Below are 25,210 nucleotides of genomic sequence, written 5' to 3' on the forward strand. Positions count from 1 at the left end.
GGGCAGGGGGGAGCAAGGTGTGAAAAGGTACTTTGCAACAGCACGCCACAGCCTTCAACTGGGAAAAGGAAAACTTTGACAGAGATGAGAGCTGCTTTAGAAGCGCATTTGGCTTTTAAACTTCCACAGCTGACTCTCAGTGCACAGAGGCTTTTTTCTGTTTATTGGCTTTTTTCCTATTTATTTTCTTGGCTTTTTTTTTTTTTTTTTTTTTTTTTTTTTTTTTGCTATTTATTCTCTTGCTTACTGTGATGCTCCAAAAAAAACTATTTGAGGAAAAGTACAAATAACACCAAGCTTCACATAACTACCTTAAGAATGAAGACAAAACTGCCAGTAAACAGAGTATCTAAACATGGCCTATATTCCAGTCTGAAATAGATGAGATACAAGTACAATTGTTTTTTAACTCCCCTTCCAATGCACTGGAATAAAGCAGAATTTTTTTTGCACAGGGCAAAAATAAAAAAAAAAATTAACCAGGCCAATATGCCAAATTCAGTGTAGATGCCAGAAAATAAATGATGTAGTCACAGCAGCTTTTAAAGCACTAATTCTGAAAAATAATTCTATAGATAGCTATGCCAGCCAGTGCAAACATGCTCCCAGAGGATGAGCAAATAACTGAAATGGGCAAATAGGAAGCAGAGGGAGGTGCTAACGATCACAAAAATTTTAAGCCTAAATAGTTAAATTTAAAATATTAAGATTCCAAAGAATAAGAATTTCACTGTTTGGGTTTTTTTTTAAAAAAAGTAACCTACATTAAAAAATTACCTTCAAATAGTATAAACTACATAAGTTAATAAATATTTACTCCATTTCAGACATCTCTGCTGATCGTTAATGCACCTATTTTGAAAATTAGGTCTTTTTCTTACTGAGAAAACTGCTTCAAGACAGAAAATAAATTACTTCAACGGATTTAACCTCTGTATGCATGAAAAAATGATCTTATATTCAATATAACACTGAAAAAAATTAGTAAGCATAAATTGAATAGTTTAAACTTAATTTAACATTCCAGTGTTTAAAAAGCTATTAATTTATAAAGAAGGGAATATTTCTCTAAATTAATACAACTTTACCTTTTAGTTCAATTTATTTTTAAAAGCAACTATTCTTAGGTAGAAACCCCACCAGAGGAAATGTCAGACACAGCACATATGTATCATTAAATGTCTTTATCTGACAGGAAGAATTTTCCTCTTAACTTTGAAAAGATGAAATGCTTTTTAAAGAATAACTTTGAACCATTATTCACAAACTTATAAATATGTACATTAATTAACGCCTCAGAAGAATCGTTTCCAGAACAAGAACTGCTACACTGGAACAACCATGCCACTAAGTTGAGCTATAAGCTTCTGTGTGTTACTCTTTCTAACCTCTTAATTCAATCCCTCTAATTATATTTGGAGCTATAATTATTGATAATTCCTGACATTTCCATAGAGCTTTCTAACTAAACTTAGTCAATAGTATGGAAGGTTTGTGAATTCTGGATGAAAACCTCAGTATCTGGTAGCTGTTTTGCTTTGACAGCCAAACGGAGACAGACAGAAGCAAGATTTATGGTGGTGGTTCCTGAAATGCTTAGGAAAGAGACTGAAATCTTAATTTTTGATTACTGACAGGGCTGAGAGAGTCCTTTGGAAAAGTTAGGCAAATGCTTGCTCATGACCCTTACTTTTAGCAACCGCATAACAGAAGGGTTGTGCCACTGCACAGTGTCTCCTTAGCCTCAAGCACTGCCACTGCCATAATGCCCACAGGCACAGGCTTCCTAGGGAGTTCATCCTAATTTCACATAGCGTAGGGCAATATACTTTATTGACAATACAGAGCATAGATTGATCCCTGTATAATTCAAGAGGAGAATTACCTGTCATGCCCACAGGAAAAGAAGAAAATCACTGCCTCCCTATGCTCAGTTCTGTGCTTTAACAACCAGAACACCAGTCACAGAAAATTACATACAGGCTCTAAGCATTAACTACCTACAAAGGGATGGGATCTCAGCTTGCTTGTGTTTCTCTAAGCAGAACGTCCTGGGCATTTTACTGGTGTAGAAACCTGGGAGTCAAATCCTCAGACTGCATTTTCCTTTATGTGGGTGTCAGTATTTCAAAGTAATGATAGCCTAAGCACCTAAAACCAGCAGTTAGGCATGGAAATGGTTAACCCAATTCTACCCATTCACATCTGTTCATATACAGTAAAATAAAAACAGACAAGGCAACTGTAGTCAATCAAAATCAATTCCAGGGGGTATTTTTATTAGATACTTGCCAGAGTTGTAGCATTTCATCATCTAGAGGTTTCTAATCAGTGTTATAAAAACATAAAAAAAAAAATATTAAAGCCACTTGAAAGTATTGAGTTTCATGGAAACTGGGAAATCTTTCCAATCTACATCATCAGACAGATCACCTGATGAGTGATCATTTTCTTCCATTTAACTGTCTTTTCCCCAATGCAGGAAAAATAATTTATTTCTGCATGGCAGAGCCTACTGCAATAAACACTGTTGTACAATTGGAAAATATGACAATCAAGGATGTCAGTGAACTATTTGCAGCTGCAGCTTTTGATTTGTTCTAATTTTCACTAGTAGCTTATTAGAATCTGTTTAACTAAAGTCCTAAGATCTGTGGTGTTGGGAAGTTAAAAAAGAAAATATTCCAGCAGCTTCCACCTTTTCCTGAAAGATTTTCTGCCTCACAATGGTAGTCTGTATTATTAGCTCAGGACAAAAAACTAATAATTTGACTACGCCAGCACACAACAATAATGTAAGCCACAAGCCATTAGCAACCATAATCTAAAAACCCTGAAGAACCTTACAAACAGAGGTGAGGTAAGCCCTACTTTCCCTACTTCTTTGGCAGGTGCTCAGGAAAATGTATGTGAGCTCTGCATGGTGATGGCTCTAAGAAAAGGCCACCTTAAACAGAAATCAAAACATGGGCTCTTAAATTAATTAGGGTTACTATTTTTTGTATATTTCTCACATTAGGCTCCCAAATTTTATAGATATTTCAGTCCATAGCTCCCCATCAGAAATCTAAGGAAAATCAGTGACTTACATAATCTTGAGGGTCTATTTTTAGGCACTTAAATGCCTTTAGAAAAAGCAAAAAATTACCTGACCAAATCCACACTCTTAATCGTCCCACCACCCCACCTCTAAGAGCAAGGCCTTCTCAGATAATGGTAGAACACAGTTACAATTGCCATGCTTTATTTTTTTCTTTCATTTTGTCCATTTCAGAGTTCTTGCCAGCAAAATCCCTTTAACTTGTATACACATCTAGTTTTTTTGTTAAAAATACAGTTCTTAGCATGTATAAATGCATTTCTCTCCACTGTAAAATAGGCTTCCATATGCTAAGCCACCAAATGGAGAGTTAGACAAGAAAAGACAGATTAAAATATAGACTGTAAAGTACAAAAAGACTCCTGAAAGTTAAAAAAAAAAAGGACCAAACAAAAAAAAAGTCCAACAACCTAGCTCAGTACAGTGCTTCTGGACTATTTACTTATTCCAGAAAGCCAGAAGGTGATCAGGAACAGAGGCAGTGGTGACAGATCCAGAATGAATCTACCTCAGGGGAACAACTAAACCTACTTTATAAAGCAAAGGGTGGGTTGGTTGTTTTTTTCCTGAAAAAATCTGGGGAGTTTGCTCAGGAACCTGCAGTTAAAGCAGCACTGACAGAGAAGCATCTGAGCCCATTCAAATGACGATCAAAGAGCCCAGCCTTAGCTGACCTAACATCAGTATCTCCCTCATCACCATTAGCATCTCCTTACCATCCAGCTACTGGTAGTATCAATCAGCTCTTGTTAGCAGCTTTCGGGCAGTTGGTCCAAGTTTGAAGGGTAGAATGGGGGCAGAAGACTGTGTGTAGGAAAAGAGAGCAGAGGGATGGCTCAGGAACAGATGGCAAGAGTTATCAATTAGAAAGAAAAACAAAAAATAGCAGTGGAAGTTGCATAGCCATGTGCCAGACACCCCTTCCGTCACCTGGCATTTCTGTTACATTGCCTTCCCCAAACTTCGCTCTGTGTGACAAGGGCCAGTCTCTGCTCTCACGAGGAACCTAGCACATTCACAGAACTTGCTTAAGAAACAACTACAAGGAGTTGGACAGCTCTCAGATATCCAGCAAAAGCCACAGCTGTGTGGGTGGCTTAATAAGAGGCTCTTTTTTGTGTGGTAGAGTGAACTGGCCACTACTGGGCTCTCCAGTTCTGTGGAAAACACTTAACTCCTGTTACCAGAAGTATTTTAAAAACTAAGCAGGTGAGGTCTATGTGTTTATGGATACATTTCAAGGAACTTAAAAGTTGAAGAATATCCAGTTGCCACACATAAATGAGCTTAAAATGATGGGAAATGAAAATCAATCCCTTTCCGGCTATACACATAGGACTTTAAATAAGCCTTCACTAAGATTACAGCCGTAATGCAAGAATAACATTTAAAGAGCTGCATGTTTCTGCAGAAGGGAGACATGTTCACCTTAATGCTTTATTTTCAGATGCTTATGCAACAACAACAAGAAGAAGCAGAGAATCTTCTACTTAGATTACATTTAAAAATTGCTGAATTGCTTAAAATTTGTTACATGTCAGAACAGATGTCTGAAATGTCTTTGATAGGTTAGACGATAATAGGTATAGAAATTATGATCCAAAAGAGCTTGAATATCACGTGGTTTCCCTTTTTCTAAAAAAAATTACCCAGGCTCAATATGGCAATGTATCTGAAGCTCTGACTGCAGTGATACAGATACACAGATTAGAAATTATCTGAGAACTGATAAAACCTCTGTCCCCAGAGAGGCTGCTTTGTAGCCTGCAATTGCATGAGAAATCTGGGTCAGGGGTGTGGATAGAAGCAGAACAATGGAAGGTGAAAAGGTGGGCAAATGAAACCCTCCCATTTCATGTGAAAGGCTAGAAGTGGGGAGGAAACAATGGCCAATAATGAGGGAGATGTCTTGCAGCAGCTTCAAGGGAGAGGAAAGCAAATGCAAGGAGAGAAAGCTACAATAGCTGAACAAGAATTTTAAAAATGATTGAAATCCATCAGCAATGTCAAAGAAAGCAGCCTATTTGACTAAAATATGTATGGCTCACTTTCATTCTAACAGGTATACTGCTGTAACAAAAAAGCCACTTATACAAATAAAAACCTGTATTTTATGTAGGTTTTTTTCTGCAGAGCATTTTCCCTCAGCCAGAGGTGGGGAATGGAAAGGCCAGATCTGACAAGGGTTTCTCAAGGTTTTATACTCCCAGAGCAGTCACAGCCCCTCATTTCCATTACGTATGTTTGGGCTGAAAGTAACATCCAACCTGACTGAATAATACAAATAACTACAATAAATATTTGTATCTAACTTCTATACATTTGTGCATCCAGATAACAAATAGTTTTCTCTGCTGGTTGTGAAGACAAGGAAAAAGAACACCTTTTTAGAAGTAGTTATTGTGAACCCTTTCAAAAAAGGCAATGGGTGATTTGCAGCAGAAAAAGTATGAAACTACTTGTTTTAATTGATTTCTTCAGATACCAACTGGACTGATTTCAAGGTCTGTTTTTGTAAGCAAGTAGAACTCATCCAGGACTGTTCACCTTTATTCAGCAGCAGACTATTAGTAACCAGCTACTTAGAAGTGTCTCTGAAGCAAAAGATTAGCAAATTCTACAGTACCTGGACAGAAAGATCTATTTAGCTCAGACTATCAGCTTGAACTGAAAGCATTCAAGCGTGAACCCCTGAAGCTGCATTATTTTACCTCCAACAGTAAGACAGAAAATACAAATCAAATATAATTATATCCCACTACAAATTCTTATGCTCCTTAAACAAGCTGGTGAAAGTATGGTGCAATTTTCTCCACTAATAATACACTGGGAAATCTAGTCCTGATGCAGCACCATTCAGAAGCATTGAATTACACAACAAATTAATTCCATCTTTGCATTATGCATACACTGAGTTGGGAAAAATATCATTTAACATCAGGGGGCTGTGCATATCCCAACCTACATAGTTTATGCTAAAAAAAAAAATAAAATAAAAAAGTGTCATTCAGAGAGAGGAGAAATTCATGGCTGGTAGCTCCTGCAAACAAAGATGCCTGATTCTTCTTTTAATGTCTGACGCTGATGGGCCTTGGACGCAGTATATGAATTTGTGGGTTGCAGTCTGATGTTGCAGAGGAGAACAAAGACAAATGAAACTATACAAGATGCTTGGAAAACAAATGTGCCAATATTGGACTGCATGCTGTTTCTGTGTTCTGGTGTTGTACAGAAAACAATCTAATTTTGCCTTTGTGTAACTTTCCTCCTACCAAAAGCTCTCAACGAATTCCTTAAATCATTATGTTGTTCCAGGCTTTATTCAGTGATTTGATTTCACTGCTTTAATCTAAGTGTGAACCTCTTTAGTAAATAGTGGGACAAAGCATCTGTGCTTCCAAAAGTGTTGGTGGATCATGTCAGTTTTATTTAGAATAACACCATTTTCATAACTGAAAAGTGTATATTGCTCTCAATGGGGGAAAAAAAAGAAAAAAGATTGGACTCTCGTGAAGTTATAAATATATAACTAGCTGAACTGGTCAAATGGTATGCCAGAGACACATGCATTATACTAGTACAATTTATACAGACAACTGTAATTACGGGGGGTGGGGTGGGGTGGGGTGGTGCTTGGTTAATCTGTTTGTACTATTTTAGGTGTCAGTCAGTTGGATGCAATTCTACAGGCTTCTTATCTTTCAGCACTATTCCCCCAGCACATCAGACATGAAATGCATCCACTCTGCTCCAACAACATTTTACAGTACCTGTGCAGAAGTCTAAATGATAACAGAAGGTGCATAAGGATGGAGGAGTACACCTACTACAAATGGCAGCTTTATAGCCCACAACCAGGTCAAGTGTCTCTCAAACCTACAGTTACTCCTGATCTACTACAGAGCAAATGACAAAAGAAACCAAGCCATGACGTTAAAGTTGATGCACGGGTGTGAGTTAGCCCCAGGCAGGAAACACAAGAAAACAGCAAAGAAACAAATCCACAGTATCTACTTTTAGCTCCAGCTCCTCCCTTTTTATAAACTCATTAATCTTGGTGTCCTTCCCTGCCATTTTTCAATCTTGTTTTCCCTTCTTATGGCTACAGTTACCTTTCACTGCTTCCACCACCAGTTCTCTAAGGGTAATATTCCTGCCACCTAGAGCTAATGGGAAATAAATGGCACTTAAGAGTGCATCAAGAGAGATAATTTCTAGCAGATACCACATCATGGCAAAGTTACATAAAATTAGCAATGAAGAAAAAAGGATAGGGATAGAAGGTGGAGGGTTGGGGCAAGAAAACACTATACGAGGTAGCTCATCTAGAAAAGGAAGATTTATAGGAAGCTGCAACACAAAAATGCCTAACAATAATGGAAAAAAACACCCAATCTTCATATGCAGAAGTTTAATTATAAAGAGAGGAGGAAACAATCAAGCAGCTAATATGACATTATTATATCTTTTTAATACCTTATTACACTTTGAGGGTAATATTTTCATTGAGAAACGATTAGAGTATTTTACTGAGAAGACAGAGTTGGGCTCGAACTGCCAGCAAAGGAACTACAGAACTGTGAAAGCTTTTCACTCTACTGGTTGGCTTCCCACAGGTGCATGCTACTTTATGAAGTATTTAATGACCAAAAACTTACATTACGCTTTCATTTTACAGTTGAGCAGCAAAAGGAGCCCATTTTTATTCTGTCAGAGGTATTATCAACAGAACCATAATGAAGTCCCAGGAGAACTAAATTGTTGACTCTGCAGCCTCCCTGAAGCCCATGAGTCGGCAAGTAGTGAAAGAATTTAAGGAGAGAATACTGTTGGGGGTTGTGATTGTAGAAGAAGCCACTAAGACCTCCATACGCCATAGAGGCATAATTGCAATGTCCATATTGCATAGTAATCTAGAAAGCAAAAAGCATTTATGTGATTGTAGATGTAGCTTCTCAAATGGGTAGTTAGTGAGAACCATCATTATGGCATCCCATGTTATCCTCTGCACACTCTTCCCTCTTACCTAGTATAAGCAGTCTTCGGGAATTCCTCATTTGCTTATTCTCATCATGTCAATTCCAAAATGGACCTAAGCACTGTGAGCACCAATCAAGTCATACTTACACTTTTGAGATGATGCACATTTGGGTTCCCCCAGTAAAGAGTCTCTCACTGCAAATTTCCAGTTGTCTTTTATGCTACAGATAGTAGATATGCAATGCAACCATTCAACCCTCAAAATATCTTTGCTTCTAAATAGAGGAGAGCAAGCTCTATCTAAAGTCATGTTATTAAGTAGGATCTTTAAAAGATAAAACCCAATAATTTAAGCTGATAATTGTCTCACTATCCTTAGATCCATTTAGACATTTGGTGTTAAAAAGAAACTACAACATTGCTGACTTATTCATTAAAATAACAGCATTTTAAATTTTATTAGTAGCCCACATTTCTTCATCTCAAAAATAACTGTTAATGAATCATTCTGGTATAAGTAAGAAAGGATAAAAAAAGAATGTATCTGCTGTAACAGGGTTATCTTTGTACAAATATGTAGGTGTTGGAGCATTTGTAATGTTCTCAGTGGTTAATCCCATTGAGAAAGGAAAGCTTGCTCACTGAAGAGTTTTTGAGGTAAATTAATAAGGTAATATTAGCAATACTATGCCTACTTCTGGTCACAACATTATCATTTGTATTTTACAATGTTTAAAAAAGTTGAGTGACAACTTTTTTTTCTTTCCCCCAGTGTAGCTTTTTTCGGGATGTTTCCTGCAGGTAAAGTTTTAAGATGTTACACTGCTAGCTGAGTTTAGATTTTATGTAACAAGAATTCAAAAAAGGACTCTCTTGTTTATATAGGTTAGTAAGTCAGAGCAGGTAAATAAAATCAATTGAAAGAAAAAAGAAGGTGCAAGCTTAAAACTCATTATCAAAAAGTAATCTTACGTACATACTGTTTCAGAAATACTATCATTTATTCTTAGGTTTCTGGCAGCAGTGGCAGATACAGCCACATGATAATCATTAATTCAGTGGAGAATGCATGGCTGACATCCAAGACATTACTATGAAAACAGAAGTGTTCTGGATATTATTTGGCAGTCACACCCTTGGACATTTTTTTGCTCACTAATGTTTGTAATAGAGACCTAAAATGAAGGAAAGATCCAGCCCTTGGCTTTACCAGTGGACACCGGACAGCTTCACTGGGAACTTGTGGTACAACAATCCTGCAAGCACCCCCAGCAGCTTTGGCTTCTGAGGAACCACTACTTCCAGACAACATCCAGGTACCCAGGACACCCCTATTGTAACAAGGGACAAACACAGACAAAGATTATTTGCACCACCCATGCCGTGTCCCTAGTGGAGGTCAGGAAAGACTAAGACCACTCCTTTAGTTGGCCAGTGGTTGGTGGAAGGTGGTGAAATAGAACAAGAATAAACAGAAATTTATGAAGTTGGAAAAAACTTTCATAGAATCACTGCAAGAGCAAATTTTCCATAGTGTCTTAATATATTTTTCCTGATCAAGAATTTGGCAAGAAATTTAGAAATAACTCACCCTAAGTCCCCCTGGCTAGGACCATGCTTTCCTTTATGCTGGGAAGCTGCAAGGAACATCAAAGGAATTATCAGCAGAAAAGGAGGAGAAATAAATGGGACTGACAGGACACATGTGAGGTCAAGAAATAAAGTATAAATGCAAGTGGAAGGACCGGATGATAATACAGTGAAATTCCGGTGATTCCCAGTGAATAGGGGTAGATATAATCTGAAAGAGATTTTCAATGGAGAAAATGCAAATGGATTACTGCCTTAAGATGCTTAGGAATGACTTGGGAAAGTGTATATCATATAGTATACAAACAAGAAAGCAGCATTCATTCACACGTGTCATGAGGGAGTAAGATGCAACTCCTAGCGTCTCTTCTCAAATCTTATTCAGTTTCTGAATACCAGACACCAGTTTAACATAAAGATTTATCAAATCATATAGCAGCCAAAAGCAATACAGTAAATAATTAAGACGCAGGAGTGACTAATTAGTGATTTAAATTTATGTCGGAAAGACTACAAAAAGTAAACACTCTGAGCAAGCTCCTATACCATTTACAGAGCCACTGAGTTTTGACATTGGAAGAGATGCACCTCTTATTCTACAGGTTAAAGTAATGAATAAATGGAAAGACACAGCTGTTTAAATCCTAGTCCCAGTAAAAGTGCTACATCTTTTGCTAGGGACTCTAATGGGACCAGAATTTCAGTCAAGAACTCAAGGAACATTTGAATGATGCAACACAGAGGAGTAGTACAGAACAACAGAAATGGACCTATGTACAATAATGAGAATAGAACAATATAAAAGTATAAAAGGTATTCAGAAGTATTTCTCCTCTTCCCCATCATTCCTTTGAACAAGCACAGTTCATGGACTTTTCTGAGCACATAACTGGGAAGAGCAAACAGGGTGCAGCCCTGGTTCACAACAGACAGATAAGCTGCCAGGTAGGTAGCTCTCCACAGCCCGTCACAATCACGAGTTGCATTTCACTCTGAAAGCTGTACAGAGCACTGCAGTTCATCCCTACCTCTGCTGCTGCCCTGTATTCTAGTGCAACCTAGACTTAGCAAAAGAAATGGAGAAAAAACAATTTGCTGCTTTGATCCATCAAGGGAGTAGAATCTGTGGAGCAAAGTGAAAAATTTCACAACTGTACACAGCAATCGCTGTGAATCATACACAACTCCAACAGAAGAACAATCCAGTAAGCCTTCCATTTCATTATTCAAACACTTTCAATATATACAATAGATGAAGTTCAAAAATAGTAACCAGGAAACTCTTTTTTAACTAGTGCCTCACTGGTCCATTATCTAAAACAAGGGGCAGGATTTTCTTGGACTTAGTACTTTTCTTCAGCTTACGTGATCAAGAAGTTTAGCATTTAAAGTTTGTTATGCTTTTTTAAAAGAGACTATAGGAGAATTTCTGATCGTTAACTGACATAAATGGATAGCCTTTTCTGAAAATATGTATTTATAGTGGTAAATAGCATCACAAACAAAATACAGATTCTCTCTCCTTGTTATCACCTTACTCTGTCTCAATGTGGATTTTATTTTAGAAACTCACTAATTAAGCACTACCGACCAATTTTAACCTTTATCTGTGTTCCTTAAAGGGCTGAACTGTCAGGGCTATTGTTGCTATGTGCTATAATGGCTGGGAAAACCTTTGTCTGTACATTCAATTAATCTTTATCCATTCTGCCATTCTCCTTTACAGGAAAAAAAAAAAAAGGGGGGGTGGGGTGGGGGGGGAGAGGAGAAGCTATCTCCTAATTAAAGTTCTGTGGCTGATAATAATTTTCTTGGCTTTTACAACTTTACTACTTTACATCTATGAATATTCTGCATTTGCAATACCTACCTACTGCAGGTGATGCCTAGAGTCAGTGACAGAACAAACCCCCCAACACACAACTGTTAATGCCAGGTAAGAAACATCTCTTCACTAACAGCGAGCACTGTAAGGAAAAGACTTGCAAACACAGAAAGGAAAAAAAGAGAGAAAACCCCAAGGTCTAGAGACTGGATTAGCGTGGTAAATAGACCCCATAATCACATAACAGCGCACACAGGTAGCATAAGAATGGGCACTTCACAAAACTGGCTGGCAGAAAACATCGAAGCTGCAGAAATGGCAGTAATGAATGAGCTGGAGTAAGGAGACTGTGAAAGACGGCTGAAGTTGTTAAACAGGAATGTAAGGGTTACTATGAGACAAAATTTAGGGAATAGTTTTAAACAGTATGAAAAAATATGGAAAAGGAGATAGGAAATAGAAACAAAGCAGAAATTTAATATTAATGCAACAATCACAGACAGATATTTCTGAGTAAAAGGAGTACAAGCACACACTAAGGACAGAAATCCTGATGGCTCTCAACGGCCTGTCAATTTTAGTAGTCTCTCAAAACACAAGTTTTTAAATAGCACAGGTAAGACTTACCTAGCTTGATCTTAAGTGCAAGAAACACTCAGGGAATCTGAGAGGATACAAGAACGCTACTGATATTGCAAGATCATATTCTTAGCTGTAGATCATCCAAAAGCAGGATGATCTACAGCAACAATTTTTGCATGCAGTCATGCAAGCCACATATAGCTAGTGGGAATTTCAGGCATGATCACAGCAAAAATTTCTTTGGAGAACCAAAGCCTCTAAGGTCCTCAAGCTTGTTAGTGGACTAAAATTATGAAAGGAATGAAAACAAATAATATAAAACAACTTTAATTTGTGTTTCATTCAAGAACACACCAATTTTTCTCAAGCACTACTAATCTATGGGCATTAAAAATTAGTGTTCATAATAAGCTAGGAAGGACATTGAAATAATTATTTTAAAAGAGTACAAGTGCTAAGTAATTCATGTAAATAACATAAGCACTTGAGTGCAGCAAGTGAAGAGCAAAATCCAGCCAGCACTGCTGGACTCGCGCATTACTGCAGCATACTCCCCGACCAAAGAGCAAAAGGGAACATGGTTCCTGCTTGTGATTTTTTAAGTCAGGAAGGTTTGGCAAGGCAAGCATTACGCTAGAGATAACAAGACGTCCTTTACTCAAAGTACTCCATGCAGATCCACCTGAGAAGTCTCTGCACAATTCCTTGATGTGCCAGTTGTCATTACCCTGGAGAGTGAAAAGTGACGGCAAACGCCCTCCTGCTAAGGGATGGCAGATTGACCAGTAAGCATGTTTTCTAGACCCAGTCAACTGAATTCTGAAAGATATACTTCAATGGGGCACCAACATACAATGGGTTCAAAAAAAATCCTAAATGGTACCTTTCTACACCATTAGGCATCAACTACCTGTAGAGATCTAGCATTTTAATGTCCCTAGTAACATGGTGTTTAATTGTAGGTAAAGTAATTAGTTTTCCAGTCTCTTCGCAGGTACATTTGGAGTGGCACTGTAGCGCATCCATATGGGGAAGATCAGGGGCTGGTAAAAACTTCTGTCTCAAAGGAAACCTCACGGGAAAAGAGAATGAGAAAAGACAAAATCATAGCTCTTAAACATGTAGGATAGGGTAAGAGAGTTAATTAGAAGGTTTATAACAGATCATAATGCATTTCACACAGCTGAGCAATGAACCCAGACAGCCCAACTGCAGATGAATCAATAATTCTGTTTGGTTAGTTAAAGGATGATGCTGAGGGTGCTTTTAGACCTGAGAAGTAGCATTTTAAAACCAGTATTTAAATGTTTCCCTCATTTAAAAATACCATTTCAGAGGGTTATTATTAAATTTACAGAATAATTTTCACTTCTTGCTTAGATCTTTAATTATATTGCTACACAAAAAAAAATTATTTGTACTAGACAACACCTTAAGAAATCATCATTCAGCACTGAAAATGACCGCACTTTTCTTCATAGGTATTTGAAAGCTAGTTTGACTGAACAAATAGATTTCATTTGCACAGTACTCTAGGAGGACTGGAAAGAAAAAACAATTAAATTGTACCCTACAGAAAAGATACTTGCTTCTTTCTTTTTCTTCAAAGTATCTAGATCTACACTAAGAAAATTTTTTCAAAAATACATCCTAGAAAAATCAACATTTTCACCCACTGTGATTTGAATACTGCAATTCTGTCCAATAGCATGCATCTGTGAAAAGTCATCATTAGATAACTTTCTGTCCCATAGCAACCACCTTCTTTTCTCAGGGAAATGAAATACTTTTACATCCTTAGGCAATACTGTTCTCTGCATGGCTTCATAAATGAAGCTGCTTGTAATATAAAGCTAAAATCACAATTTACACTGGGTTTCACAGAGATTTATAGCTATACATGCGGAAAATAAAATGTTAGCCATAGGCTTTTCCAACTGCGTGTATATATATTATATATGCATATGCATGTAAACAGTGAGAGCCAGCATTTCACATTTTATATAAAAAGCTTTATATAAATTATAAAAAATACTTTATATTAAAGTAACAGATTCCAGTTATTAATTTACATTATTAAGCATTTATCTAAAGAAGAGTAATGGAAAGAAGAGAGAGGTAATGTTTTAATAATCTGAACATGCTATGATAATTTAGGTCTGAATTTACTAAGTGATAAGAAAGTAAGAAAGACACCAGAGGATGTAAGTTGCTTGAGAGGATCTTCCTGGAACTGTCATAACTGACAATTTCATGGTAATCCACAAACTTCAGGGCTGCTGGCCAGAGCCACCAGTTCTCAAATGAGAGTTCTTGGTTCTTTACCAAAGGTCTCTGTGAAGCGGGCTTTTTCTTAAAAGGTTTTTTTTTTTTTTTTTTTTAAATTATTAAATCACACTAAAGTGACTGTATCTATTTTAAATAATTTACTGATGTTATTTTGCTGTGCAAGTCACTGCTGAAATTCCCTACAGGCATTACACAGAAGCAAAAGTGAGGAGAGAATTACACAGCGTAGTAGTATGCCACCAAAATAATAGCAAAAAAAGCCACAGAAGCAGACCTCATACTTACTGTGACTTACTGTAATCATGTGAGAGCTTGGGTATTGACACGAATGTTGTCTCCATTCAAGCACAAAAGGACCATCATGAAAGAATTCTTTTCTTTTTTCTTTTTTTTTTTTAATTTGGCAATACTATCATGTCTTTTCATGACATCAAAACGTTACCAATTTAAATTTTGAACAATAAGGAGGACTGGAATGTGCAAAACTCTCCCAGGTAAACTGGAAACGTTTCAGATATGGAAGGCTAAATACAATGCAAACAAAATGCTGCAGGAAGATAGTAAGCTGGAAAAATAACGTTCAACTAGCTGTTGTACTACACCAGATCCTTAGCAAATCCAGTTCTTCCAGTTACATTTTGAAAATAAAACATTCAGGTTACAAAGGGTGAAGCTTTAAATTTTCGTAACTGTTCATTAGGATTGCTGATTTCAGCAAAGATGAAATGTTTCCATCTCTATTTACCTTAGCCTTTGAAACCGAATACAGAAAGACGACTAGTAGGAATCCATTTGTTCTCATTGTACAATTTCAATTTTTTGTCATTAAGCTTTAATGTAAGGAAAAGACATGATCTGAACAGTGTTTAATTCGGTGATGATGCAATGTGATGGGTGCACTGCATAATGTCATATAATATCAAAAGATGTGTCCCAATATAACCTCCCTTATACACAGCAAGAAGCCTCTGGAAACACAGAAGGCAGCTAACAGCTCTGAAGCTGTTACTGGAAAGTTGTCACTTGCTTTCAGTAACCGAATAGGATTTGTGACTACCTAGCCTTAGTGGTCCAAGGCGCTCACAAGCTTAGTTATGAAACTGTGCCTTCATCAGCTTCAGAAAGGCTCATCCTTCTTTCATTTATTAAGATTTTTGTCGTATGAGCACCAAAACCAAATCTATAAAATGAACTTAAAGCAAGTTTTGTGCTCCTTCATTTGGGGGCTGACTCAAAGCTGTACTAATCAAACCAGAGCACCCCTACAGGGCTTCTCATTCCATCAGTCAGGGATGCTTTTGCTCTTGCTGCACCTCCTGAAACAGGGAGAACTGATAAGAGCTTGCTAGACTTGGGGAACTGCTAAACCATCAGTTAAGCCGAGCCTGGATCAGCTCAAAACTGCTAAGGAGATACAAAATTAGCAGAAGCAAGATTAGTAGTTTTGTTTATTGTTCTTGTAACCCATTTGGGCATTTTCATTTTCAATACTTTGTATAAATTCAAAAAATACTGTCTATAAATTCCTCTTCACTTGCACATTCATAGTTTTAAAAATCAGATCAGCTCTCAGTGCCCTTTTTATAGATAAAAGGTGATGCCTTATACGAGGGGTCCTCAAACTTTTTAACCAGGGGGCCGGCATGCAGATTAAGTGGCAGGCAGTCATCTGCAGCTGCTTGGTTTCCCCCCCCCCCAACTCCCGGCTGGGGGGGGTGGGGGGGGGGGGGGTGTAAATACCGGGGGCCGGATTGAGGACCCTGGGGGGCTGTATCCAGTCCGCGGGCCATAGTTTGAGGACCCCTGCCCTATACTATGCGTTTATGAACGTTTTATCAGGTAAAGATGGAGCAGAATTAGGAAACCATGAGATTTTAATTCCTTGTTAAGCAATTGTTATGGCAGATTCTGAAAGGAACAGAAAATGTCATAAGACTAAGCAAAACTAAGCAGTCCTCAAGATAATTTCCAATTTCTAGTAACAACAGAACACAGTATATCTATACATTTCATTACAAAGGCTGTAACTATTGTAGAAAATGCAGCACAATTTGAGTCTGACAACCTGTAAGCCTAGTTACACCACAGTTTGAATAAAATTTTTTTTACAAATCTTTGAAGTCACTACATTATGTTTACACCAAGAAAACCAAAACCTAGTGAAAATGCATTGAAAACTTACAATACTTCAGGAGGTCTCAGGGGGAAGGCTTAAAACATTCCTATTACACCACAGCACACCACCAATTTGGCTGAACTAACATAAAAAGATACTTGACTGGAGAAGAGGATACACTAAGGGGAAGTACGAGCAAATGATGGTGGGAGATTGGAGACTCACTGTCAAGTCTCCAGGCAGAGATAACAATTTCCTACATCGGACAAAGGGCAAAGTAGCCACCCCACAGTATTTCTGAGGTTCATCAAATTGAAATGTTTTCATTAAAATGTTGACTTCACCGATACTGAACTCTTCTCCAAAATCAAAAAAGCGTTATTGGAAATTTCTAAACAGCTCTAAGTGGGTCAACACAGCATAGGCAAACTTAAAAGCTGTCAACCCTATCAATATTGGAGTTATCAGGCACTGTCGGTCTTCATAAATGCCAGTCTAACAGAATCGACGTCCTGACAATTTCTTATAGTAATGTGTAACTACACACTGTGTAAGTAACTACACACTGTGTAATTTTATTTTTCCTTTGAGACATAACAGTCATAACTGGTAGTAATGAAATTTACTCTAACTGAATGTCTCTCACCAGGAGTTTTAACTGGCTTATCTTCAAACCTTCTCTACAATAGAGGCAAATTCTACAGTAATACAAAGGCTATCTCATATGATTTATTCCTTCAAAATGTACTGTGCAAGCATTTAAGAAAATAAGCGATCTGAATTATGTCTTACACTCATGATGGAAAAAGTATTGGTTAATTCATCCCTACTGATTTTAATAGAAGCTTATTTGGGTTTTAGTGAACTGTGAATGTGGCTTTTGTTGTTCCAACATGTATTTATGTTCTAAAAACACTTTCTTTGATCCAGCATCAAACTCTTAGTCTCACTCGTTTCTGAAACTCAGATCCACAAAGAGATAAAGTATAGTTAAAAGTGACAGAAGAGTACAAACAAATACACCTGAAATAACAGTAAATTATGTTAAACAATTGCTTTTATACTGCTAATTCTAAGGACACAGAAAAATCTTAGATTTGTTGTTCTGTTGTTAAAATATTTGCAGCATTTTATTTCATGTTTTGAGAACTTAATTGCTCTAACAGAGCTTCTGTTACTCTCTGCACCATAAAAAATGGAAGTGCATATATCCAGATGTATGTACACACATCCACAGGCAAGTGGGCTAGCTGTAGGAATACTACAAGAGCTCCTTATGTAAGCTTTCTTTGTTTAAACTGTTCCTGATAAACATTTTATATGAATAAAGTATAGTAAATTTGAGCTCATATATTTTACAACCATTCTCCTACTTTACAGAGTCCCTAGAATTCTGCATGGCTCATGCAGACACCTTGCAAATCTCAGGGCAGCATTGAGGCCATTGTCTCAATTAAACTCCCAAGTCAGGATGTTCAAAAGGATCTCTATGCCTAAATTCTGGTGGTCTTGAATAAAAATTAAGCAACTGGATTTTAATACTTCAAAAAAAATCCACCCTACATTGTTCGATGAAATTTGGAGCCTTCCTATTAACTGAATAGTAAACCACATTAAAATACCAATGCACTAACACAAAGTAACATATCGGTATACAGTAAGCAATAACCATTCTCTTAAAAGAACCTGTAAAAAAAAAAAAACCACAAAACCAACCCTATCAGTACTCACAGATGTATTTAGACATAATTAGCATCCTACTTATTACACATGAAAAATATTAAAATCAATGTGTTTTAAGGTTTTCACAAAACCCACCGTGCATCAGAACTAAATGGATGACATGGATGACACTTTATAGTGGATGGAAGACAGGTACACTGAAAACTATTCATGGGGGACTACCCCATTTATTGCAATGTACATCTTAATCTGTAGTAGCATAGTTTAAAAAATCTTAATGCATATTAGTCTCTCTTTTGATCTACTGTTCTGACAGCTTACATTTTTAAATTGCTAATCTGGTTCATGCCATAAAACAATTTTTATACAGAAGTTTTCTAACCAAAGCTGTCTTTTTTTTCTGCTACACATCTACTGGGTTTCCCAGGAAAAAGGTAGGTACGACCATACAGAGCAGGCTACCTGCGTACAGAATCCTTCCTGACATGTCATCCACAAGAAAACTCCAAGATGAGGTACAGAACTGGATTATTTTTCCTTATCAATATAAATATCCAGTAGTCCTTACAGTAACACCACTCTTAAAATAAGAGACTGTTCCTCACAAGCATCTCAAGGAAATATAGCACCCATTCAGTCAGTCAGTCAGTGTGACATACTGGATGAGATAACACAGGATTTAATCATTACTTCAGATACATGATTTCAGCTACATGGACATAGTATAAGACACATTAAGAAGAGATTATTTTATTAGTCACAATGAACACCATCTTACACTAAAAATGCTTCCTCTATTCCATCCATCTTTTCAATGTTCTGAGGCCCAAATGTGGAGTTCACTCAGAGCCCAGACTCTTTGACAGAGACCCTCTTTATCTACCGCCAACTTAAACAAGCTCAAGACAACAGAATATGGCTATGTGAAGCCTTTCCTTATGGAAAAGCTATGCTCCTAAAATACCTCTGTGTTTCATTAATTCTCCTTCACCAGGAATAACAGCATCAAAACCAGACCTTTCTACTATTGCCCCCAAACAGAAAAATTACCATTGTTTAACCCTTACCTGCCAGCAACAGATTCCAGGGACTTCTACTTGGATATGGGAAGCAGGATCCTTTAAGAAGGGCAAGGAACGAAGGCAACATCAAAAAGAAGTTAGGTGTCAGAATTTTATTTTAAGGGGAAAATTTGAAAGCAGAAGTTTATGTAAGTAAAGCTCTTCTGATGGCATGACTTAAAAATGGAAAACTGGGCAAAACAAACATTTGGAGGAGATGAGGAAGCTAATTCTAGTTTCTCTTAGTTTCTCCTACTCTGCCGTCCTTGCCACTTTGCACATGAAATGAGGAAATGAAAATGAGGTAATAGAAGGTAATGAAGAATGTTAAATGTGATTGAGAATGGCAGAGGAAGGTGACACACGGTTTGGAAGTATGGAATATCTTAACAATACAACAGGAACAATGAGAAAGACTGCTTTAACTGCACACATGAAAGTCAGGGACCACTTTCTGTGGCGGTGAACAAGACACCAACACCCCCCTCCCTGCCTCAGTAGCACTGGAATCACAGAATCACCACCACAGATCACTTATCTTTTTATCTTATCTGGATCACTTATCTGGAAAATGGCTTGTATAGCATGTCTTGTAATTATTTCAAACTTCAAATCACATCTCAAAATAATTTTCCTCTTTTTCCTTTCCATTATTCTTTGGATAGATTTTGAGAATTCCTATTGTACAACCTGAAACTAGCCCTTACAAGAACATGCACTTCTGCCAAATATTTTCTCTGCAATTTTCAGCATCTCTACATCGAATACTAGAGAAAGTCCACAAAATACTCATAAGAATGTTTCTGAATATTCATGGAATCCTGTTATCATAGCTATTAATCCATATCTGCTTTTTAAACATCTGCACCACTCAGTGCCTTGTTTACTATACACCCCCTGCAATTTCACACACTTTCAATCTTTTACCTTACAAAATGTCAAAGTTTAATTTAAAGGCATTTAACAATATACTTATCTATAGTTCATGTCTGAATGTCTGTAAATTGAATAGTGTTACAGTTGGGGAGTTTGGAAGAGTTGTTTTTTCTATAACTTTTGTTCAGTAGCATGATTCCATATTTTAGGAAGTTCTTTCTAACCACACTCCCACAAGAGACTCGTATCAAAAAACATTTTCCAAGGTATTTGGTATGTCAGATACATCCCTGGAAGTTTTCATATTTCACCATTCCAATTAAATATTCTGTTTAGAATGGTCCATGTCACATGTTTCAGAGATTTGGTATATTAGGGATCAAATTATCATCTTGAATAGATGCCCCATAATGATAAGACTCACCACAAGCAAACAAGAACCATGGTTGTGTTTTAATTTTACAGCATTCTAGAATATATAAGGATATTTTCCTAGTAAGCTGAAAAAGGAGAAAAGATCTGCCTACCCCAGGGACTGAAACAAGCGTCAAATGCCCCTCAGTGAATTAATAAGGGAATAATTTGAAGAAGCTTTCCTACCAAGTGGATCATGGGTTGGATTCAAGTGATGCTTCAATTATTACAGCATTCAATGTGTTTAGATCTACTTATAGGAAACATTGCATATATTATACACAAGAATTGAGTGTATCTGTGCCTCCAGGTTGCTTGCGCAGGAAAAGACACTCCAACTATTCCTTTGGGACATACTAAAAAGCAAGGAGGTGCGAGAAGAAATCAGTGTTCTGAGTCAGTAAATTAAAACAAACTTCATGGCAGAAAAGCCACAAAAAAAAAACCCAAAAACTATTCCTGATAGTTTTCAGGAAGCTTAAGCAGCAGGTACAACAATGTAACACTGAAATTTTGAAGGGGAGTCCCAAGGTAAATCAGCTTGTAATGGAAAATTGGCAACTGAATTTTTCATTGTAATAACAGGTATTCAAACGGAAAAGAAGAGAAAAAGCAAACATTGCCAATATTTTGGCATTTGTAGGAGTTTTCCAAAAAAAGCATATCTAGGTTCTCTACAGCTTTAACCTGAGAAAAAAAATGCACATTAACGCTGCAAAGGAGCTGACACTTTTCATCTGCAGCCCACTCAGCCAAGGAACATCCACTTATATACCCTCATGCATTATTCACCAGGAAAATTGAAATAATCTACCAGTGGTTAAGCAGCTCAGAATCAAATGCAAATCAAGGGAAAGCAGTTAAGAATGAGGATCATTCACAACTCCTGACACTCCTCCACACTGCAAGCCTGGAGACTCCCGCAGGAGTCACACAAATCTTTACAACTCCAGTCCCGGTGGCTGCAGGCATTTTGATGCAGCCTAGCCTGAAGTTGGCCTGTGTCTGTGGGTGATGGCAAAATCACTGACCTGTGCTCATGCTTTAAAAAGGAACTTGCTTTATTTGTATTCATGTAGATTCTCACTCCCTTTTTCTTGGCACACACCTGAAAAAGTCTGATTTTTTTATTTATGAAAAGCCTGTGTTTACTGCAGCACTGGCTAAAATTATACTCATTCTTTACCTGACTATGAAACTTTGGACATACAAGTACAAAAATCAATTTAAAGCAATGTAATATAAATTTCCAATGAGAGAAAAAGTTATTGCTGTTATTACCTTCATTTTCAATGGTAAGATACAATGGGAACTACCTTAGACCATGATTTATAACAATTATTTTATTCTCTTTAGGAGTATACAACAGTAAACATTAAGATCAGAAACAATAAATTAACTTTTATATCACAGTGAGAAACTGAAAGCCCACTTGGCTGTTAAGAAGCCATACACCATTCCTTACAAGCTAATGTGAACAACAGAGGCATGCATAATTTTTGCAAGTTTATACAATTTACCCTGGACAAATTTTTCATGAAATCTACATAAACCTTGTATTATGAAGTATTTACATGTGTTTGAATTTATTATCATCAATGCATACTCATCAATGTAAACTCCATGCATTAATGTTCAATATCAGAATTTAATAGCTTTAACCCTTTGGGGTTTAAGGACAATCACTATACTGTTTGTGTTTAGGCAGCACAGGTTTTCCCCACGGACTGTACACAGCAAAATAGTTTTCATTTCAATGGAAACTGGTGTTTATTTTTCAGACAAGACATTTTCAAGCAAAAAAAAGCTAGATTTAATCAACTAGTTATTTCAACAGTTGGTTGAACCCAAAATGCCCATTAACAACCCTAGACCTGATTTCATGAAATTACAGAATGACAAACTACAACTGAAAACATTCTTGTCATAACCATAAAATTAGAAAGTGTAAAATAATGAATAAAAAGATCAAATATGTTTCACTCTAGATGGAAAAAAAATCCATTAAGATCATATATTTTTGCAGTCCTCTCAGATATATATTTGATTGTCAGAAAGCCTAAGGAAAAAAAATAAATAATCCTAAATATCAGATTTCCAGGTACAATGAGAAAATCGCTGCTGATGAAGAAGAAAAGTCAGACCAATAACCATCTCCATCTAGAATCCAAGATGAAATACTGTTTCAGTAAGAATTTGGCTAGTATCTCAGGTTATTCACACACTTTTTAAATGGTTGGAAATACTACTGACATAAAACAATATTTGCAGCTCATTTTCCTGTTCAATTATATTTACTTTTTCAATCAAATTTGCTCAATTATATCTCCTGGAGTAACACTGGAGTGTGACAACTATGCTGCATTGTACTGATTGTGTCAGGACAGCACACCACTTAGTCAAGGGAAATAGGACCCCAAGTCAGAGAGAATAGGATTAGGCTCTCACTTTATGGAAATTACCAAGATATTTTTAATGTTCATATAATCCAGAACGCAACTCCACTTTCATGATGCCTTCTTGAAGATTTCCACAGAGAGAACTATACTTTTCCCTAGGAAGGCCAAGCACAAATAGATTCTCAAAGAAGATCCTGAGAATCAGAGGTTAACATTAAGTACTTCAAACACAATGCTTTCACTATAAAGCTATATTAAATTTTTCGCTGACTTTTTCAAAGCATTTCTTTGCCAAAAATAACACCTAAATTTAAGATCAACTGAAATTTTAAAAAATCCTTTACAATAACTTATTTTATATTGCTAGGAAACTGTACACACATACTCAAGATCCTTAATTAATCTGATTATTCATTTAGGTTCCTATGAACCCTATGCATCCTATGGATCATATGCGTCTCCAGCACAGATCCAAGATACAAAGCAGTAGCATTCTAGAAAAAGGAGATTAAATATGTATCCAAATATTTTGCCAAATACTTCAGAATCAGCATCTCTCTTCACATATAAATTATACTGACCTTATCCCAAACCCACGTGTTAAAAGCAAAAATCTTGAGTATTGTTAAATACAGAGATTCGATGCCGATTTCAAACTTCCTTTGGGTCAGTGCTGATTGCACCAATGTTTCTACACATTTTCCTAGACATTCAGCTTTGCAGAAAATATTCTTTATCTAAGGATAAAAGAAGTTTAACTCCTGATCTGATTTTTTTTTTTTTTTAAACATTCACATCTTGCCCATCAGAAGAAAGAAATCTATAAAATGTTTTTTAACATGGAAATAGGAAAGCTATTTGAAAAGGACACCCTGTAGCTTTTATGTGATTAATATAAATGCAATTACTATCATGGAGCAAATACGGTCAGAGTATATATGTGAACTGTCATGACAAAAATGCATTTCTTGTAATTCTACATCTACAGATATGCATAAAGAAGGTAAGGCACAGACTGCTATCTATTTGATAATGATCTCTAATGAGTCTGTCTAGATACTAGCCTGATATCCCATGAAACAAATTCTAGACTTGAACGTTTTGCCTCTTTAAATAGCTCTGCTCACTGTAACAACTTAGGAAAATGCTGATCTTCGGTGACAAGGACTCACATATGAGTTAAGAAAAACACCTTATTTTACCCCTGATGTTCACTGATGGTCAAATGACTCAATACCACACCAGTGCCACCCAGTATCATCATGCCCTGCTTACCCACTCCCTTACAGGCACCTCTCATGTAGTAGAGAGGACTTTGGCATTCCCAAAGTTAAATTTTAGGAGCATTTACCAAGAGAAAAAAAAAAAAAAAACCCAACAAAAAAAACCCACCAAAAACAAAACACCAAAAACAAATTTAAAAAAAACACATAAAATCTTGCCAAAAATTCTGAGACTTCATTCTGAGACTTCTTTAACATGATATGATACTTGGCTGACTTTTCCTTATTGCCTGGAAGCAATCCAACCAGAATAGAGAATTTAATCCTCCAAAACATATATTTTAATGACTCATTGTTTTCCTATTTCTTTCTAGTTTCCACAAAGCTTAATGGACTTCAGCATGATTATTAAAACACTGCAAACAAAAAAAAAAAAAACCCTTTACTTTTCTCAAAAAAAAAAGTATATGACAAAAACAATTTAGCTGTAACCAGTAAAGGACATTCTAAAATTAGAGCTTGTTGTGTTAGGGATGGTAACAAAGTGTCTAAGCCATATGCTGGTGTAATCTATAAAAGCTAGATACAAAGCTTATGTCATTGTAACTTACTGTTTCAGAAACCAGTAAACTGCTATCGTACATGAACCCAACCCAGTACTAATCAAATACTTTTAGATTTTAATTTGTATATAGCACTGGATCAGTACAAACATTTGGATATCAGAAGTACATTACGGTTTTATCTTCGCATGTCAAGGACATGCCATGACCAAAATATAACTAAATGGGGAATCTTTGGTTTTAAACAACTCTTTACCCCCGACTTATTCCATTTTTTACTTCGACAGAAAACGCAAATCAGAAGAGAAGCAGATTTTTTTAAATCTGCATAGATATTTTTCGGACTGCAATAGGGGACAGTCCACCAACTGCCAGAAAAAGACTTAATAGATTGTGTCTTTCTTCCTCTCCACGAGGAAACCCAAACACACCCTAAGATAAGGCACTAGCCTAAATCCGTAATAATTTATGTGGTTTTTATCCAGATTTACACTTCTTTAATACAAAAC

The 25,210-nt window shown here is 36.6% G+C and overlaps 1 protein-coding gene across 8 annotated transcripts in view; it reads right to left on the reverse strand.

Annotated features, from left to right (window-relative positions):
- SHANK2 (SH3 and multiple ankyrin repeat domains 2) overlaps positions 1–25,210 on the reverse strand; it is a 354,214-nt gene that overhangs the window by 225,704 nt on the left and 103,300 nt on the right. For 6 of the 8 annotated variants that reach the window (XM_055814242.1, XM_055814244.1, XM_055814240.1 and 3 more), the window contains exon 13: positions 19,233–19,283. The exons of the other annotated variants lie outside the window; for them this stretch is intronic. In XM_055814242.1, the coding sequence (XP_055670217.1) occupies positions 19,233–19,283 (51 nt within the window). The remainder of the gene's footprint in view (positions 1–19,232; positions 19,284–25,210) is intronic. 8 annotated transcript variants of the gene reach the window in all.

This window comes from Falco peregrinus, chromosome 9 (genome assembly GCF_023634155.1).
Source record: "Falco peregrinus isolate bFalPer1 chromosome 9, bFalPer1.pri, whole genome shotgun sequence".
NCBI classification, from domain to species: domain Eukaryota; kingdom Metazoa; phylum Chordata; class Aves; order Falconiformes; family Falconidae; genus Falco; species Falco peregrinus.